General features: G+C 43.7%; 11 protein-coding genes across 11 annotated transcripts; 5 read left to right on the forward strand and 6 right to left on the reverse strand.

Annotated features, from left to right (window-relative positions):
* Window positions 1-85: 85 nt before the first annotated feature.
* SAMD00019534_042600 (hypothetical protein) lies at window positions 86-1,211 on the forward strand (the record flags this gene model as incomplete). The annotated part of the gene is made up of 3 exons (XM_012900765.1): window positions 86-368; window positions 432-586; window positions 648-1,211. Coding segments are annotated over 3 exons (1,002 nt in total), but the record flags the coding sequence as incomplete, so codon positions are not given.
* Window positions 1,212-1,371: 160 nt separating this feature from the next.
* On the reverse strand, window positions 1,372-3,751 carry SAMD00019534_042610 (hypothetical protein; the record flags this gene model as incomplete). The annotated part of the gene is made up of 2 exons (XM_012900766.1): window positions 1,372-3,601; window positions 3,672-3,751. 2 exons carry the CDS (start codon window positions 3,749-3,751, stop codon window positions 1,372-1,374), a joined length of 2,310 nt encoding a protein of 769 aa, XP_012756220.1.
* Window positions 3,752-4,284: 533 nt separating this feature from the next.
* SAMD00019534_042620 (hypothetical protein) lies at window positions 4,285-5,639 on the reverse strand (the record flags this gene model as incomplete). The annotated part of the gene is made up of 3 exons (XM_012900767.1): window positions 4,285-4,475; window positions 4,564-5,340; window positions 5,426-5,639. The coding sequence occupies 3 exons, from the start codon at window positions 5,637-5,639 to the stop codon at window positions 4,285-4,287; spliced, it is 1,182 nt and encodes a 393-aa protein (XP_012756221.1).
* A 580-nt stretch (window positions 5,640-6,219) lies between these two features.
* Window positions 6,220-6,809, reverse strand: SAMD00019534_042630 (hypothetical protein; the record flags this gene model as incomplete). Its single annotated transcript, XM_012900768.1, has 2 exons — window positions 6,220-6,314; window positions 6,383-6,809. Coding segments are annotated over 2 exons (522 nt in total), but the record flags the coding sequence as incomplete, so codon positions are not given.
* A 609-nt stretch (window positions 6,810-7,418) lies between these two features.
* On the forward strand, window positions 7,419-7,907 carry SAMD00019534_042640 (hypothetical protein; the record flags this gene model as incomplete). Its single annotated transcript, XM_012900769.1, has 1 exon — window positions 7,419-7,907. The coding sequence occupies one exon, from the start codon at window positions 7,419-7,421 to the stop codon at window positions 7,905-7,907; it is 489 nt and encodes a 162-aa protein (XP_012756223.1).
* Window positions 7,908-8,069: 162 nt separating this feature from the next.
* Window positions 8,070-9,779, reverse strand: SAMD00019534_042650 (hypothetical protein; the record flags this gene model as incomplete). Its single annotated transcript, XM_012900770.1, has 6 exons — window positions 8,070-8,379; window positions 8,453-8,619; window positions 8,685-8,974; window positions 9,087-9,170; window positions 9,285-9,375; window positions 9,450-9,779. Coding segments are annotated over 6 exons (1,272 nt in total), but the record flags the coding sequence as incomplete, so codon positions are not given.
* Window positions 9,780-10,421: 642 nt separating this feature from the next.
* On the forward strand, window positions 10,422-11,979 carry SAMD00019534_042660 (hypothetical protein; the record flags this gene model as incomplete). Its single annotated transcript, XM_012900771.1, has 3 exons — window positions 10,422-11,042; window positions 11,200-11,589; window positions 11,674-11,979. 3 exons carry the CDS (start codon window positions 10,422-10,424, stop codon window positions 11,977-11,979), a joined length of 1,317 nt encoding a protein of 438 aa, XP_012756225.1.
* A 663-nt stretch (window positions 11,980-12,642) lies between these two features.
* Window positions 12,643-13,206, forward strand: SAMD00019534_042670 (hypothetical protein; the record flags this gene model as incomplete). Its single annotated transcript, XM_012900772.1, has 1 exon — window positions 12,643-13,206. The coding sequence occupies one exon, from the start codon at window positions 12,643-12,645 to the stop codon at window positions 13,204-13,206; it is 564 nt and encodes a 187-aa protein (XP_012756226.1).
* Window positions 13,207-13,752: 546 nt separating this feature from the next.
* SAMD00019534_042680 (hypothetical protein) lies at window positions 13,753-14,168 on the forward strand (the record flags this gene model as incomplete). Its single annotated transcript, XM_012900773.1, has 2 exons — window positions 13,753-13,954; window positions 14,026-14,168. The coding sequence occupies 2 exons, from the start codon at window positions 13,753-13,755 to the stop codon at window positions 14,166-14,168; spliced, it is 345 nt and encodes a 114-aa protein (XP_012756227.1).
* A 284-nt stretch (window positions 14,169-14,452) lies between these two features.
* SAMD00019534_042690 (hypothetical protein) lies at window positions 14,453-14,650 on the reverse strand (the record flags this gene model as incomplete). Its single annotated transcript, XM_012900774.1, has 1 exon — window positions 14,453-14,650. A coding segment is annotated over one exon (198 nt), but the record flags the coding sequence as incomplete, so codon positions are not given.
* Window positions 14,651-15,205: 555 nt separating this feature from the next.
* On the reverse strand, window positions 15,206-18,385 carry SAMD00019534_042700 (hypothetical protein; the record flags this gene model as incomplete). Its single annotated transcript, XM_012900775.1, has 2 exons — window positions 15,206-16,270; window positions 16,346-18,385. 2 exons carry the CDS (start codon window positions 18,383-18,385, stop codon window positions 15,206-15,208), a joined length of 3,105 nt encoding a protein of 1,034 aa, XP_012756229.1.
* Between the last annotated feature and the right edge of the window lie 113 nt (window positions 18,386-18,498).

Here is an 18,498-nt window from a genome sequence, read left to right on the forward strand (position 1 = left end):
TGAACATCCACACTTCATTAATTCATTCATTTCAATCAATTAACAAATACAAGTATACAGATACAGTTACAGATAGAGATATAGAATGGATACATTGTATATGATAATATTGGGCATCAGTGCACTTGTTATAACTGCATTGTTATATGTTGTATTGTTCCCAAAGAAGAACTTTGTCACTCCACATGATGATGATGCTGCTGCTGCCAATGACAACAACAATGATGATGTTATGGTGAACAATAACAATAGAGGCAGAGGTGGTGGTCTGGCTAGAATGAACGTTAGAAACAGGAATAGACCTCAAGCTGCTGTCGAACAACAACAACAGCAACAACAACAACAACAGAGACAACTACAACAATCAAGTAAGGGACAAGGACAAGAACAAGACACATACAACAAGTTACTAACATCAAATATTAATATAGATGAAGATGTAGACAGTGATGATGATATTGATGATATCGAGGACCTTGATGATATTGTTACCAATGGAGGTATTGATCCAAGGACAGGAAAGAAGATGGGAACAAAGAAGTTGGAGAAACTCAAGAGAAAGGATGAGAAGAGAAAGCATAGAGAGGTAAGCAGGGGGAGGTGTTGTATGATACATCAACGATACTAACCATTCATTCGCATGATAGTATGAAGAACATATGCGTGCTGAAAGAAAGAAGGCAGAGGAAGAGAAAGATGAAGAGATGAAACAAAAGAGATTGGAGGAGTTGGAGAAGGAGAGGCTGAGGGTTGAGGAAGAGACAAGGATACGTCTGGAGAAGGAGAAGAAGGAGGACGAGGAGTATCAAGCAATGAAGAATGCATTCTCACTGGAGGAGTCTGGAGAGTCCAAGCAGAATGAAGAGGACGAGAGAAACATGTTACAAGAGTTCATTCGCTATCTAGAGACCAACAAGATATGTCTGTTGGAGGACATTTCAATGGAGTTTGGCATGAAGACTAATGATGTGATCGAGCGCATCAAGACACTGGACAAGCAAGGTTTGATCTCTGGTGTGATCGACGATCGTGGCAAGTTTATATATGTATCAAGAGAGGAGATGGAATCAGTGGCCAAGTTCATCAACAAGAAGGGTCGTGTCACCATTGAGCAGATTGCCCACGAGTCCAACAAGTTGATAGACCTCACCTCCAAGCCCAAATCAATCGCAGAAGAAACCTCAACATCTCAACTGACAGAGACTGTTGCCTAAGTTAGTTATTTAGTTCAGTGTACACTTTGGTACAACATTAAAGGTGCCTATCTGGCCGGCTGACAGGTTGGCTGGATGGTTGTGCTGGTGCCAGCAATACCAACAACACAACATCTTATTCGATTGACGATCGATCACTCTTTAATGTACTATATCTCTACAACAACTTATTGGACGTGTCATCATCGTTGCTGTAATCAGTGGTTCCTCCAACAAAGGTTGCCGTTTCGTCAGGTGCCAACAAAAGTGTAGCGGCATCTGTTGACTCGCTCGTCATTGGGACAGAATAGGATAAAGTACTCTCTGATGATGTCAACGTTGATGATGTATCCATTAAAGTATCCATTGTCGTAGTTGTTGATGACGCTGGAGTTGCCTCATATGAAGTAGGAGCATCCACCAGCATCGGCTCATTGTTGTTGAGCATATCCTGCATCATCTCTCCGTTGCTATATCCATTCATCGTTGAGGGAATGAGGAAAGTATCTGTGACTGACTCCATTGTTGATGAGGTTGTTGTAGTTGTAGTAGTTGAGGGTGACATTGAAGTGGAGGAGTTTGAAGTGGCCGTTGTGTCGTCAAACACTGATTGCGACGCGCCGGGAATATAGATGGGAGGTGGAGGCGAGTGAGGACTGCTCTCCAAGTCGGTTGTGTTTGAGGTTGGCCTGGAGCCCAAAGAACTGCCAGAGGCGTACTCTTCCTTCTTGTTCTTGCGAACATAGACATCGAGCTTTGAGAAGTAGCCATCGAGCAGCTTCTCAACCTTCCTGGGCGTGTCGCCTTTGGCCTCGAATCGTCCGTGGTCCTTCTCGACAACGAGCATCGTGAACTTGTTGGCGAGGTACTTAAAGTCCTCCTTGTTAGATATCTTCTTTTGTTTCATGTACTTGTTCAAGTTGGTTACGACAATCTTTGATATCTCCTTAACAAACATCTTCTTTCTCCTCTCCATATCCTCCTTTGATCTGCTGCTGTGATGATGATGATGTTGGTGTTGTCTTTCCTTGTCTTCTTGTTCATTCTGTATACTATCTGTGTTATTACTGCTGCTGATTGTGCTGCTTATGCTTGTGTTGGTGACGGTGGCGTTGTTGGTAGTTGTGCTGCTGGTGTTAAAGTCCAAGTCCCATTTCTGATTGTTGAATGATGCAAGGTACTCTGCATTACCAATCGGTTGTGATGGTTCCTGTTGTGGTGGTTGATAGTGATGATCGGATGATGCATAGCCATTGTAGCTTGAACTGCTGTTGGCCGTTCCACTCAATGAGCCATATCCGCCACCATTAATATTACTACTGCTGCTGTTACTGCCACTACCATAGTTGCCACTGCTGCTGTTACTATTTACATCTGAGTAGCCAGACATCTTCTGTTGACGCTGTGGAAGTGGATAATATGGAGTAGGTATATCCACTCTGTTGATGAGACTCTCACCAAACTTGCTCTTGGTGGAAAGCTTGGGAGCGACCGTCGGTTGGTAATGGGTGAAGTAGCCTTCCAGGGGCTTGATGTCACGCCTCTGGATATTCCTCTCCTTCTCCTCCTCATCGTCGTCGTCGTCATACTCTTCGTATGCTTGGTTTGCCTCTTCCTCCTCCTGAGCAACTCTCTCGCGCTCTCGTTGTTCTCTCTCCCTCTCACGCTGCTCCATCTCGCGATAGTCTCGCTCCACATCTCTATAATCTCTTCGAGAGATTGGTGATGACACTCTGTGCTCCCTGCTGTCACGATCATTGTTATCCCAGGAGGATGGCGCTCTCCTCTGGTCGACGTCGCTGGCTACCGCCTCTTCATTTGCGTCGTCCCATGCTTGAACGGAGCTGTCCTCTGTCTTCTCGTCGACAAGTGTCTCTTCATCATTGTTGTCTGTGTCGTCCTTGCTGCTGCTTCTCTTCTTCTTCTTCTTGTGCTTCTTCCTGCGCCTCTCTTCGTCGTCGGATCCCCCGCTGGCAGCCTCCTCATCGCCCTTGTCCTTATCTCTCTTGTGCTTCTTTTTCCTGTGCTTCCTGTGCTTCCTATCGTCGTCACCACCCTCGGCACTATCATCATCCTTTTCTTTATCACCTCTCTTATGATGTTTCTTGTGATGTCTCTTCTTGTGTCGTTTCTCATCCTCCTCATTGTTGTTGTCGTCGGCATCACCATCATTCTCATCATTATTGGTATCAGAGTCACCCTTTCGTTTCTTGCTACTACTACTCTTATGCTTGCTCTTTGATGACTTCTTCTTCTTCCTCGATGATGAATCATCACCATCATCATTCTCAACATCATCACCATCCTCATCCTCAGCAGCACTATGATGTTTCTTCTTCTTCCTACTTCTACTCTTTTTCTCCTCCTCTTCTTGTTCCTCCTCTGCCAAAGCTCTTGCCTCTTCCTCCCTGTTGTAATAATGACAATATAGTGTGTCAATCATCATATTCATTCACTCATTCATTCATTTCATCTTACTTCTTTGACTCTTCTGCAGCGGCAGCAATGGCAGCAGCCTTCTTCTCTTTCAGTGAGGACAATAACTTCTTTTTTATCATCCTCTCCCCAAGTGATTGATTGATATGTTATTACAATTGGAGTTTGGTATCTGTAATGTGAATATGTATAAGTATGAGTATTATCTCTCTCTATGTAACTCGATAACTAACAAACAAACAACTGAATCTGACCCTTCATTCAGTTGGAAGGTCCTCCAATTCAATTCAAAATTTGAATTTTTGTTGTTGTTGAGGATGATCATCACCAACACATCATCTTGCGAATAGGATAGAATGGAAGTTCTTGCCATCTTGGCAACATTGTGGACATTGGAATGTCTGGCTATGGTGAGGCAATGTACTTGTTTATTGTTGTGCTGATCAGGTCACTAGGATTGAGTTGGGTGGTTGATTGATGAATGGATTGGAAAGTAATGTGGATGGATGGGTGGATGGATGGAATGGATGGGTGACACCGGTTGGCAACTCATTATACATGTTTGTAAGGGGGCGTCGCTTACTTATTTCTGCTATCGCTGCTGTTACTGTTGTTGTTGATGAAGATGAAGATGAAGATGATGTCGAAAAGATGTTTAAATCTTCTGGTAATCCAACTTGGACTCCAGTTTCTTGTTATCTGCAACCTTTCTGACAGCCTTGAAGAAGTCCTCCTCGATCGTGTAGTCTCTCTCTGCTCTAATTGCAAACATACCAGCCTCGGTACACACATTACGCAGATCAGCAGCATTGAATCCATCTGCCAACTTGGAGATTGCCTCAAAGTCTATTGATTGTTTGATTGATTGAGTGAATGAGTGAGAATGAGTATGAATGCGATGATTGTGATCAAACGGGTACTTGTTCAAACATACCAATATCTCCATGCTTAGTTATACCGGAAGCGTGAATCTTGATAACCTCAACTCTACCGGCCTCATTTGGAAGTGGGATCTCTATCTTACGATCCAGACGACCTGGACGAAGGAGGGCAGGGTCCAGCACATCGGGTCTGTTGGTGGCCATGATAATCTTGACCTTTTGCAACACGTCGAAACCGTCCATTTGGTTGAGCAACTCCATCAGTGTTCTCTGAATCTCACGATCTGCCGAAGTACCCTCGGAGAAACGTCTGCCACCGATGGCATCGATCTCATCCATGAAGATGACGCATGGCTGGTGGTCTCTGGCGTAGCCAAACATCTCACGGATCACTCTGGCACTCTCTCCAATATACTTATCTACAATGGCGGACGACACGACCTTGAGGAAGTTGGCGTCGAGGTTGCTGGCAATGGCACGCGCGAGCAGCGTCTTGCCGGTACCTGGTGGGCCATACAGCAGCACACCCTTGGGTGGCTTGATGCCCACTCTGACAAACAGGTCGGGCACGAGCAGTGGCAGCTCGACCACCTCTCTCAGCGCTCTGATCTGGTCGTTCAGTCCTCCTATCTCTGAGTAACTGATGGAGCCTGGGTTCTCAGTGGTCATGTTGAAGATGATTGGGTCTACCTCACGAGGTAGGATCTTAAGGATGGTCAATGTAGTAAGATCCAAAGTTACACGTGCTCCTGGTACCAACAATGGTGCTTTCTCTTGATAGTTTGCTGTACGAACTACATATCTTGGTCCATTACATGCCTTAACAATGACTATTATAATATATATTAATGTTAGTTCCAAACTATCTCTATTGATTGATTGATTGATTGTTGGTGATGAGGGAGAGACACATACACTTCTCATCATCCAATGCCTTCAAGACCTCTCCGATGATCTCACCCATGTATTGGGTGGCCTTGAGATGATCCTCAGTCTTTGCAAAGTCTCTCTTTAACTTCTTCAACAAATCATGTGTCTTTTGTAGACGAAGCTCAGCATTCTTATGCTCTATCAATCTATCTCTGAATGACTGCAATGCCTTCTCCTTCTTTTCTTGTTCTGTCGACATATCTATATCTATCTATATTATATCAATACTATATCTATATATCAATGAATTAATCACTATTATTACTATTTACAACTACTACTTATATATATATATATATATTTAATGAATACAATGTGAAGAATAAATGAAATGAATGTGTGAAGTTGATCAAAGAAAGTGATTATTGTTGAACATCATCATCCCCACCATTAATTTTATTTATTAAAAAATGAAGTACGTGGAGGACTTTCAAACAAGTAATCAATCAATCAATCAATAACATTGGTAGGTACTTTATATATACATGCACATGTAGGTACTTTATTGTATACTGTTGTCCATGTCCCCACCAAGTGTCATTGTCAATCTTGAGACTTGGTGACGCATGGTTCAGAACAAAATTCTTCAGTTTCTGTTCAAGGGACTGTTGTGATTGGAGGCCAAAGAATTGCAATTCTACTCTGATGTAACTTGATCATTGTAATTCAGAGGTAGTACCAAGGACAGTCGATTTTGTATGGGTCACTACTGGGAACAGGAAGTGATTCCTCGTCGAAACTGCTAGTCTAACAAGGTAAGGGCATGATCATCCCTAGTTCTGAAGCTTGATGCACTCGTTGACAACATTAAGAATTGATGAACTTGCGTCCAATGCTGCTGAAACTCTTTCCTTGTCATTTAATTGTTTGTTGACTGTTTCGATTACAAACGAGAAGTGATGTTAGGATGAATGAACGAATGAATGAGATGTAAATACATACCTGATTGCTCTGATGAATGACTTCCTGGAGTAACTTTAACATCTACTTTGAAACGACGAGGCAATGAACGAACGAGTTTCTCTTTGATTGAGAGCCCAATTAGATTGGCCATCGAGCAATGAGGTACGGTTGGCGTAAAGTATAGTCTAATGAGGTTCTTTTCAGTGTCGATAGAGATGTTCTCATGTCTAACGACATTGAGTTGCTCCAATGTCAATGGATGCTCGGGATCATTGATCTCTCTGACCAAGTCGAATATCTCATAAACATCAAACTCGTCCAATGTATCTTCGTCCTCTGTGAATCTCTCACTATACATCAATGAGTTATCATTGATACTTCCAGAGTGAACATTATAAACAACTGGGTTTGGGTTATCTGCCGACATTTCTCTTCTCTTCTCTCTTTTATCTTTATCTTTATCTCCTTTGTTTTGTAAAAAGTTGAATAAAATGGCTCATTTATCAAGGTATCTCATTCAAGTTAAGGTTGTTCATTCGGTTTGTGACCAGATATTAAATGAAGGATATATTTATCCTTTTATTTGCATTATATTGAATATTGAAGTAACAGTTAGCGTTGTTATAATCATTTCTTAATTGTACTTACTTACACATTATCTCTTTGTTGAAGATTAAATGGACATCTTACCGAATATTACTTTTGATGACAACAACAAGGTAATTTAAGTTAAATGGGGGCACGACGTCGACTTTGAGATCACATCATCATGCACACGAGTTATATTAAGCTAAGCACAACATATATTATATACTTTGTTATACACATATTCATAGACAGATAGACACTTAACAATAACAATAACAACACACTATTGCCTCGTCACTTCACTTCGCTGCCTTGACATCAACCACAACAACACAACAACAAGCACATCAATCACATCATAAACAAACACTCACACCACTTACTTAAGCCAAGCCAGCACACAGCAGCAATAACAATCATTTAAACAACAACAACAACAAATAGCCTGTCACACATAAGAGATAGATAAAGAAATAAGAAGAATAGAATGAGATCATTTATACAAATATCATTGTTATTGGCATTGTTGGTAACAGTTGCCTTGTCAACATCAAGATACGTTCCAAAGCATGCCAAGCCAGTGGATGCATCCTTGGAGGATATAAACTACCCTGTACCAGCGCCAAAGGAACAATCCAATGCCAATTCAGAGACCGAGGCCCAAACAAAGATCAATACACAAGGAACTTATACACAGACCGAAACATACAACGATGGCAATGAAGTCGTTACAAAGACCACCTACTGTTTGAATGGAGAGTGTGTCGAGAAGACCTCCCGAGGCAAGGCCGGCAGCCACTCCTACTCCTACTCATCGTCAAAGACCGTCAACAATGTCCAAGTGACCTACTCCAATATCAACGGAGAGGAGACACTGAGGGTCAGTGGCGTGGACCTGTCCCTGATCACCAATGAGATCAAACAGAGACTCATCAAAGAGTTCCGTAACGAGTTGAACATTCCTGCAGACCAATGAGAAGTGGATCACTTTAAGATGGATGGACGCCGTTCTCCATGTAAATATTAATAATAAAGGGATGGTAATATCCATGATTACCGGTGGATGGTAATGTCCATGATAATCAATCAAACAAACAAACAACTCGAACTGGAAGTGATAAAGGGAAAGAAGGGTTTACTTCTTGCTCTTGGTAGTAGTATTCTTGTTGTTGGCAGTAGTGGTGCTGGTGCCCTTGGCACTGGCAACCTTGTTGGCTTGGCCTGTGGATCCCTTTCTTGGGCTTTGAGCCTTCTTGATGGGCGATTGCTGCTGTTGTTGCTGTTGTTGTTGCATCAGTACGACCTTCTGGCTGATGAACTGGGTAAAGGTGGAAGAAGACATCTTTTGGCTCTCAGCCTCATCCCAAAGATCCTGAGTGCACACATTGGCTGGTGCGTTCAACATAAGTTGGTTCAACTTGATGGCCAAGCAAGTGGAGAAGAACAGGCTAAGGGGGTGGGTGGCGGGATGTCAGTGTTCGAGCACCAATCAGTGGGGGTTGTTGTTACGTGATTACTTACTCTTTCCTCACATTCTGAAGTGACTCCTTTGTTGACTCCAATGTCTGTGTAACCTCGGCATTGGTAGTGGTCGTGGTCTGGACTGTTGTTTGAAGCTCCTCGATCAACTTCTTGTCACACTCAGCCTTGGTCGAGCTCTCCTGACTCTCCTTTTCAAGCTTCTCAAGCTATAGTATGTATGTTAGTGATCACGATTCACAACCATTCAATCATTCACCATTCATGTAATTACCATCTTCTTGGAGGACTCATTTTGAGCGTGGAGTTGACATAGTTGGTCGCGAAGCACTGAGATGGTGTCTTGGCTGCGCTTGTCTGATTGATGCCTCTCGTCATTGAGTGTTGAGACCTTGCGATCAAACTCGTGATGCAATGTCTCGACGGTTGAGGTCAACTTCTTCTCCATCTCAACCAGCTCCTTCTTTGTGTCCTTCTCACGAGTCTCTGCTTGCTCGCGAGTCTCATCCAGCTTCTTCAACTTCTCCAACAGTTGTTGTCTCTCATTGTCGATGTTGGTCTTCTCTGTTGTTGTGTTGTATTATGCATGATGCCCATTATTAGTAAATAACGAGTTCGAGTTGTTGGGCGGGTGACCAAGCCCGACAAGACAATGTATTGTCATATGTAATCAAACCTTTTTGGGCGTTTGTCAACTGCTCCTGCAAGTCCTGGATCTTGTTCCTGTTCTCAGTTATCTCTTGATGTAACTTGATCACGTCTGAGTGAGCGAGTGAGCGAATGATTGAGTGAGTTAGCGAGTGATCGAGATGGAGCGAATGATTGTTAGTATGAGACATGCGATAGCACGTGATGTCTCAATCACTCCACGTACCCTCAATTGAACCAATCTCTGGCATCTGATCATTGATATCCTCCATTCTCTTGTTCTTCATTGGGTTGCTAGTCTGCTTGGACTTCTTGCTCTGAGTGATCGAGGGGAGAGTGAGTGAGTCTGATTGATTGATAAGATAGTGTAGTGAGTGAGAGAGAGACATACCTTAACAGCAGAAGGTGATCTTAACACTCTTCTATGCTCGTCGTCATTCTCATCGGAGCTGGTCTGAGGAGAGTTGTGTATTCTGACAGGGGTCAGCGGGGATCTGGCGAGATCACCACCGCGTCTAGGAGACTTGGTAGGTGTTGTGACTGTTGCCTTTGGTTTGTTCTCTGTTGCTGTTGGTATTGGCTTTGACTTGACTGGTGTATATACCATTGGTGAAACCACCTTGTTCTCAATATCATCATCGGCCAACAATGACAGAGCATTCTTTAGGCCACCCTGACCCTGTTGTTGAAGCATACTATTAATCGGTCTTGAAGAAAACATCTCTCTCTTGTTAAATATCTATCTATTTATCTATATTGTCTATTTACTATATTTGAATGCATCAATGTATCATTGAATGGTTGAATGAATGATTGAAAGTAACAGTTATAGGGGTTGGAGGCGCGACCGTTAGAAATGGGAAATATGAATTTGAATGTGAAATAGGGAAGTTCATGATGGCTGAGATAAAAAATACTAATATTTGAATTTGTTAACGGACTGCCCAAAACACACAAGTTGCCTGAGATATAAAAATGGATTAGAACGAGACCACACCCAACCTCCCCCCAACACCTGTGATACCAGCATCCAATCAAAAAGATTAAGATGGGTAGGTCATTCTCAACAGTGAACAAACCCCCCACAAACACACCACCCATTGTTACTTACCCACACACATAATTCACACACATAGACATACAAACACACAACTACAAGTAGTTCAACATATATATTCATCAACAAACATTATTAATTAATTACCATTGAGTACATACATACATACTTACATAATAATAGTTAGAGATCTAAAAAGAACCTATAAAAGGAAACAAAGAATTATATAAAAAGATGGGAGGAAACTTATCAACAGAATTAAAGTCTTCCAAGTATAGAAAGAGAGAGATTGTAGATCTGAGGAAGATGTCCATTGACAAGCTACCACCCACCATCGGCACATTGCTCTGCAAGGAGTTGTTGCTGGGCGAGAATGACTTGACTACGCTGCCCGAGGAGATTGGCAAGCTGGTCAACATCGAGATCTTGGACGCCTCCAAGAACAGGATCACGTCGATCCCCATCGAGATTGGCCTGCTTCGCACACTCAAGCAGCTCTACCTCTCGAACAACAAGCTGTTCTGCACGCCGCTACCCGCCAAGCTGGGCGACTTGCGCACGCTCACCAAGCTCGACCTCTCGGGCAACCAGCTCGACGAGCTGCCCGTCGAGTTGTCCAACCTCGAGAACCTCGAGTACCTCGACCTCTCGGACAACCAGCTCACCTCCTTCCCATTGGAGTACGGCAAGTTGCATCAGATGCAGACGTTCAACATCAGCAAGAACCAGCTCAAGGTGCTGCCCGCTGAGATCTCGGGATGGGTGCGTCTGCTCGAGCTCAACGTGTCGCTCAACCAGCTGATCACGCTGCCCAGCCAGATCACTCTGCTCGGCCAGCTGTCAACTCTGAACGTCAGCTCAAACAAGCTGCAGCAGCTACCCGAGGAGCTGTCGCAGATGGTCTCGCTCACAGACCTCGACCTCAAGGTAAACCCTCCCCTGCAGTACGTGCCACCCCTGGCCAACCTGCGCCAGCTCAAGAAGCTGTCGATCAGAAACCTCCAGATCAGCCATCTGCCCATGGGCATCGGTTTGCTCAGCGAGCTTCAGGAGTTGGACATGCGARGACAACCCTCAACTCAAGGAGATCCCCTACGACATTGGCACGCTGATCAACCTCCAGAAGCTCGACCTCTATGGCAACAACATGAAGATCGTACCTCGCGAGATTGGCAACCTTGTCAACCTTCAATCGTTGGACATCCGTAACAACTTGTTGTTGCTGGACAACATCCCCACAGAGATTGGTCGTCTCGTCAACTTGAAGAAGCTCTCTGTCTCTGGCAACAAGCTGGTGGCACTGCCAGCCGAGATCTGCACACTCACCAACCTCAAGGAGTTGGAGTGTGCCAGCAACCAACTCCAAGCGATCCCAGCCGAGATTGGCAACCTCACTCAACTCAACAAGATCAACTTCTCTGCCAACAAGCTTACAGCCATTCCATCGACCTTTGGAAACCTTGCAGAGTTACAGGTAAGCGAGCGCGATAATTATGATGATATCTCGATCAATCACTGACACTCAATCAATCAAACAATCAATCAAACATATAATTAGATCATGGACTTGAAGAGCAATGAGATTTCAGAGCTGCCAGAGACACTTGGCGGACTCAAGGCCATCACCAAGATCGATCTCAGCCACAACATGTTGACAGAGTTGCCTTGGGAGTTTGGTGACCTGCTCACACTGTCCGTGCTGGACGTCAGCCACAACCCATTGACCATCCCACCCAACCCAATCGTCATGAAGGGCACAGAGGCCATTGTGCAATGGTTGAAGAAGAATGAGAAGGAGGGACGCAAGGGCAAGGTGTCCGGTTTGGAGATCCAGCAGCAAGAGGAGGAGGGCAAGAAGAAATAAGCGATGACGGCTGCGGCTGCAGAGTCCAATGGTCTGAGATGGAGTTCATCCATCCAGTACCAGTGATACATACATATATATATACATATATATCATAAGTTTGATTACAGTTATTAATAATAAAAGCGACATGTTTATTCCATTCTACCTTGAGAACAGATTTGGAAGTTAGTTAAAATTATTATTTATTAATTCATTATTAAAGACAGAGCCACAAGTAGTCTTAAGACTACTCATCCTGGTTCTCTCCCTAATTAATCACAAGAGCCAATACTAACACCTACCTCTTCCATGACTCTACATCAACCTACCCTGGCCCCAACATGGCATCAAAGAATTCAATACATGCGAGATGTATGTGTAATTAAACAATCAAATATATATGATATAACTAATAATTGTTCCAAGATATATCTTGCCATTATCAAACTGAGGTTGGAAGAACCAGTGGTGCCTGACCATTATGTAGTATGTAACAATATTACTCTACAGGAATATCTTGACTACGATCGAACTGATCTCAAGTACAAGCTCTGGTTCGAAAATGGAGAGGTACTAGTCTACGAGTTGGATATCTCACCCATTCATGAAAGTATAGTAGATTGGACCCTCTTGGAAATTGCTACTAAACTCCCCAAAGGAACATTCCGTTGTCGTGGATCAATGACCCAAGTCATTGGTGGAACAGGAGCTGAGGCTGATAGCTCCATCATCCCTTCGGGAAGACCGGACCCAGTACCAGAGGGTGAATTGGTTGCCATTGGAACGCATCCATTCCCAACACTTGTCATCGAGGTTGGAGTGTCTGAAACTGTAGCATCGCTTCATTACAAAGCAAAGCTCTACCTCTCCAACTTCACCGACATTCAGGTCGTCCTTTGTATCAAGATCTTCCCACCGAGATCTGCCAATTACAAATTCAGTGCTTTAGCACTACTCTATCGAAGGTCGGTCAGTACAGAGACTCCAGTTCAAGTCATTTCTTTTGGAGCCGTCCCTTATGATCTCCCAATGGCCTATGCAGTTGATCAAGGATTTGGTCATGCCACAGGAAATACAATGGCCGTCAACATACCTCCTGTAGCAAACAATCCACTGTATCTAATCCAGATTCCAACTGCAGAAATCTACAATGGAGATATAAATGGTGTACCAAACGATGTTGAAGACAATGTCACAATCGATCTCTTCAATCTGATGATCTTGATTGATGACGACTGGAGTTGAGTAATATGTACCGACATCCTCAACCCACAGCAGTTACTTGGAGCATAATGATTCGTTTTAGGTATTAAAGATGTGTCTTTCTTAAGTCTTTAAGTATAAGGCTATGTGTAGAATATGGAGAGTCATATCAATCAGATCATATAGAATAATATCAGGAATATGACAAACTGTTTGATGGTGAGGTGATGTTAGTTGACGACATCAATCGATTCGTTGTTTGATTGGCCTCCCACCAAATAATGATCAGTGACCATCATTCTATTACATTGCGGTAATAGAGCTTGTTCTCATTCAGGAACCTTGAGCACAATGATCAAAATTTCCAAATTAGTATCTCATCATGGATCTCGAACCACACTCAAGTGCTTGATCCAAAGAACAGACAACCTTCCGGAACCCTCTGTCCAACTATTATTTATAATGATCCTAGGACATCATTGAACAATCATCAAATCATCAATCAATCAATCAAACAAACAATATACAATCAATCAAATATAAATTAATATTTAATTCTTATATTTTCTTTTCAAACAATTATTAATAATGTCACCATCAATCAGAGATAACTTGAACGAGATCATCAAGGGCATCCAGGAGAACAGAATCCTCGATATGTTTGAGAAGTACTACCATGCCGATGTCGTTATGTTTGAGAAGGGTGACTCCACCAACCGTGTCGGAAAGGAGGCCAACTACAAGTCTGAGAAGAACTTTGTTGACAATGCCAAGATCCACGAGGCAAAGGGTATGCATCAACTTTAATGATCATCGATAGAGGTCATCAGCTCAGTCATTCTAACATAAATTATAATATAGTCACCAAGATTCTGGTCGATGGTAACAACACCGCCTACGAGATGTACATGGACTTCACTTATGGTGAGCACAACATCAAGAAGACTCAATGGGCTTTGCAAGAGTGGAAGGATGGTTTGGTCATCAAGGAGGAGTTCTACTAAACGATGGACCATCAATCATATTATATATATAATCAATGTAATAAATCCAAATAGATCTATATATAATCAACAACTTGGATTGATCCATTTAATCATTCGTTACCAAATGGTATTGCTGGTGTTGTTGTCCAAGTCCATGTATAGTCCAGGATTGAGGATGATGCGGAGGATTGATTGATTGTTCGCTCCTGGTATCCAGAGCATGGAGTAGATCAATGCACAACGACATCGATATCGTTGTATGTGGGAGTCTGGGACATGATCCAGATTGAATTGGTTGAACTTTAAAGTTCTTCGTCTTCATCGTCCTCTTCTTCGTCCTCTTCATCATCTTCATAATCTTCATCATCATCATCGTCATCATTTTGATCGATATCAAATCCGAACATTTCTCTACCAAGGCCCTCTTGTATGATCTTGTTAATGATATCCTCTGATCTTTGTAGATACTGCATGTTCATGATGATGTCATTGATTGATTGATTGATTGATTAGTTGGTTGCCATGAAGTTGTTCAATACCATCATTCATTCTTACCATTCGTTGTTTAACCTCATTCATCTTGTTCAACAATTTCTCATCAGACTCCACTTCATTGTTCAATGTATTCATCGCAGTGTTTCTTATTAGTACACATGATGATGGTGTTGTTCTCCTATGTACTCTAGCTGGATAGTAGTATCGACTCTTTATAACATTCAATCTCCTTATGAATGATCGTTTATGTTTTCTCCGCAGTGCTCTCTGTACAGCCTTCTCTCTCTGATGTCTATAAAACATTGAGACTATCTCAATTGTATCAACTAATCCATTCATTCTAATGTATGTATGTATGTACTAGTAGTAGTAGTAGTATAAGTATATAAGTATGTCTATGATTGAATGAATGAATGAATGAGCGAAGTGTCAGCTGAGACAGGCACACACTTTGCAGGATTGTCGTCTTTTCACACAAACGACAAGGACTGATCTTCATAAACAATTTGGAAATGATATATTTGATTGTTGATGGTTTAAGGATGGATGCAATGGATAGTCTACTGGTAGTTGTTATGCTGTTGTTGCTGTTGAGGCACCAATATCTTCTGTCTTGGATCCACGTGTGAGGAGGTCGTTGCAGCGGCGTCTAGATTGCCTTGGTATGCCATGTCAATCTGTGGCGGTGACAAGGATATAGGCGACGATGATGACGATTGTTGTCTATGTTGGTTACTTGGTGATAGTGATTGTGGCACTTGCTGTTGCTGCTGTTGCTGTTGTTGTTGCTGTTGCTGTGTTGGAGGAGGTGGAGCAAAGTGCAAACTGTAAATATTATGATACAAGTTCTCATAGGTGGTCAACAGGGTCTCGAGTGGCGCGTCATGGCTGGTGTGCGACTTGATCTGCGGTAGACTCTTGATGGACTCCATGAACAACGAATTGCCATTCTCGCCAGGCATTAGATGTTGGACGAATGAGCTCTGTCCATCACTGCTGGACGTGTGTATCGTGCCCCAGATACGTGTGATCACATCGACGATCTGGATATCATAGCACGTCACACTGTTGAGACGTAGTACGAGCTTGGCATGCTGGATTGGCGTGAGAATGGTCGACAGCACCAGATCAGTGTCACAGATCAGGTTCCTGTGCTTGACAAAGTTCTTCTTGAGCTGATCAAGCTTGCGCGTCAAGTCCAACAACTCTGAGATGTTGGTCGAGCTGTTCTCATCAAACTGAGGAGCCTTGCCAGGTGTTGTAGGTTGGTTCGGCGACTCTGGCGTCGAGTTTGAAGAGTCCTGTTGTTGTTGCTGGGGCGGATTCACAAGAGGTATATCAATGTTTGGTTGGATGCAGGCTCTTGGGAATCGTTCGTCAACCTCCATCACACAGAACTTCTTTAGGATCAACTCTTTGATCTCGTGGTCCAATCTCTCGCGCTCATCAGTCAACTCTTGATGTATCTTTACATGATCGTTCCATAACATCTCTGAAGCCACCCTCTGTTGATCATTCATCTCCACCTCATTAACAAAGTTTGGCCACCATATTGCTGATATTGGCTTGGCGCACAATATCGATGACTCTGCCGATGACTTGTATCCCATTAGTGCCAGTCTTGCCTGTTATGCGTGAGTGAGTGAGAGTTGAGTTAGTATGAGTGGCAGGGTAGGAGTTGCTAATGTCGCCACACTTACCTGTGTGTAGGGATGCACGATCTTCTCAACTTCTCTTTCAATGACAGTTGACCGCAGTTGGGAGGAGTAGTAGTAGAGTTGGAGTAGGTACTCGACGGACTTCTCATCGTTACTGTCCACAGCCTTCTGCAGCTGCGCCAGCAAGAGCTTGACCTCGCGCACAACCTCCTCGAACGAACCGTCCGGACGCATCAGGTCGGTCAGATCACCCTTCTTCAACAGACTGTTCTCTTGACGCAGGCGATCATTCTCGAGCGCCAGCTGCTTGACCTTTTGCTCCACTTCAGAGATGTGGTCCTTCTTCCTCTGTCGGTAGTTCCTGCTGGCGGTGTTCTGGTTGTTCCTGCCGCCGCCCCTGCGTTCGTCATCGTCGTCGAACCTGTTGCTGCTGTACATGTTGTTGTTGTTGCTATAGCTGTTCGGACAGAAACTACTTGTGGGCGTAGATGGGATGCTCGCGGACTTGGGGCAGCCCGACTTTTGAGCTGACCCTGTGGCAGGAGATGTCGTTGCCTGTTGCTGCTGCTGGGCCGATGGCTTGGAAGTCATCTGTGGCTGATTGGCTTGGAATTGGAAGAGTGAGTTCTGATGTTGTTGGATCTGTGATTGAAGTGTGGACTGTTGTTGTGCCTGCTGCTGAGTCTGAGTCTGGGACTGAGACGGCTGTGGCAGTGGCAGCTGAGGTTGGGGTGATGGGATGAGGTGATTGGCTACGCGTGGCGATGTCGTCTGTTGTATTGGTGAGGATGTTGTGAACTGTTGTTGGGCTTGATACATGTTTGGTGAAGTGTTCATTGAGAGTGACTCTGGAATCGGTTGGGTTGTGTCAAAGAAGTAAGGTGAGTTGAATGTTTGGATTAATGGTTGTTGTTGCTGCTGTTGTTGCTGTTGTTGAGGAGGAGAAGAAGTAGTAACAGGCTTTGGGGCAACCTGAGGTTGTACTTGTTGTTGTTGCTGTGGCATGACTTGGACCTGTGTTGGTGGCAGACTAACAATTGGCTGTTGTTGTTGCAACAACTGTAGTGGATGTGGAGGCACAAGTTGTTGAACCAAAGGTGAGTGCTGTGTCATCATTTGTTGCAATGGCGGCGGTGTTGTCATCATCTTTGGAGCAGCGGAGGCGGCAACAGTAGCGGCAACAACAGGAGCAATACTATTGATGAGTGGTGCAGCCGGAACAACATTGTTATTGTTGTTATTGTTGATGTTATAGTTGTTTGAGAGTGAAGGCTGTTGTGGAGGACCCTCGAGGATCTGCTTCAAGAGTGCTTGTTGCTCCTGAAGGAAGAGATATTGGATCTGAGCCTCGCTTAGTAGCGTAGCCTGCTGACCAAGTCTCTTCCTGAACTGCTCCTGCTGTTGTTGTATCAATGAGTGGATGAAGCCAAGATCGGTCGGTGTTGTACCAGCTGGTATGTTTGCATTCGTATTGCTGACCTGAGTGAACAGCGTATCATACTCATGATGATAAGTTGGCTGAAGTAGTTGTTGCTGTTGTTGCTGTTGTTGTTGTTGTTGCTGCTGTTGTTGCATTGGTAGTTGTTGCTGTTGCTGCGTCTGTTGCGTCTGCTGAGGCTGCTGGGATAGGAGATGCTGACCCAACATTGAGGACGGCTGAGATGATGGGGTGGCCACTGTCTGTTGGGAGATTGATGGCGATGGCTGGTTGTAGACAGAGGGAGAGTCCAATGGATTGGAGTATGGGGAGAAGCCATAGCCAGTGTTGAATATCTGAGACATTGACAATGATTCACTCTTTAACAATGGATCATTGAAGAATGATGCAGAGGGTGGCGATGAAATGCTAGAAGTGTCAAAGCCACTATTGTTGTTACTGTTATTGTTGTTACTGTTGTTGTTGTTGTTGCTATTGTTTGAAGTGGACGTGTTCGATGTTGAACTGTTGCTTCCACTCACTCCAGTAGAACTAGTATTATTGTTGTTTGTAGCATTGTTAGCTCCTTGCTGCTGTTGTTGTGAGTTGTCCTGTTGTTGTTGGAATGAAGGAAACACAAATGGTTGTTGAAGGAAGTTATCCATCCTTGTTAACGACCGTCTGTTTCTTTGTTTGTTACTGTTTGTTGTGATCTGATTGATTGATTGATTAGGTACACTCTTCCTTGTTGCTGACACGGCCAACTCAAACTCTACAT

This window comes from Acytostelium subglobosum, assembly GCF_000787575.1.
Source record: "Acytostelium subglobosum LB1 DNA, scaffold: scaffold7, whole genome shotgun sequence".
Taxonomy (NCBI): Eukaryota; Evosea; class Eumycetozoa; order Acytosteliales; family Acytosteliaceae; genus Acytostelium; species Acytostelium subglobosum.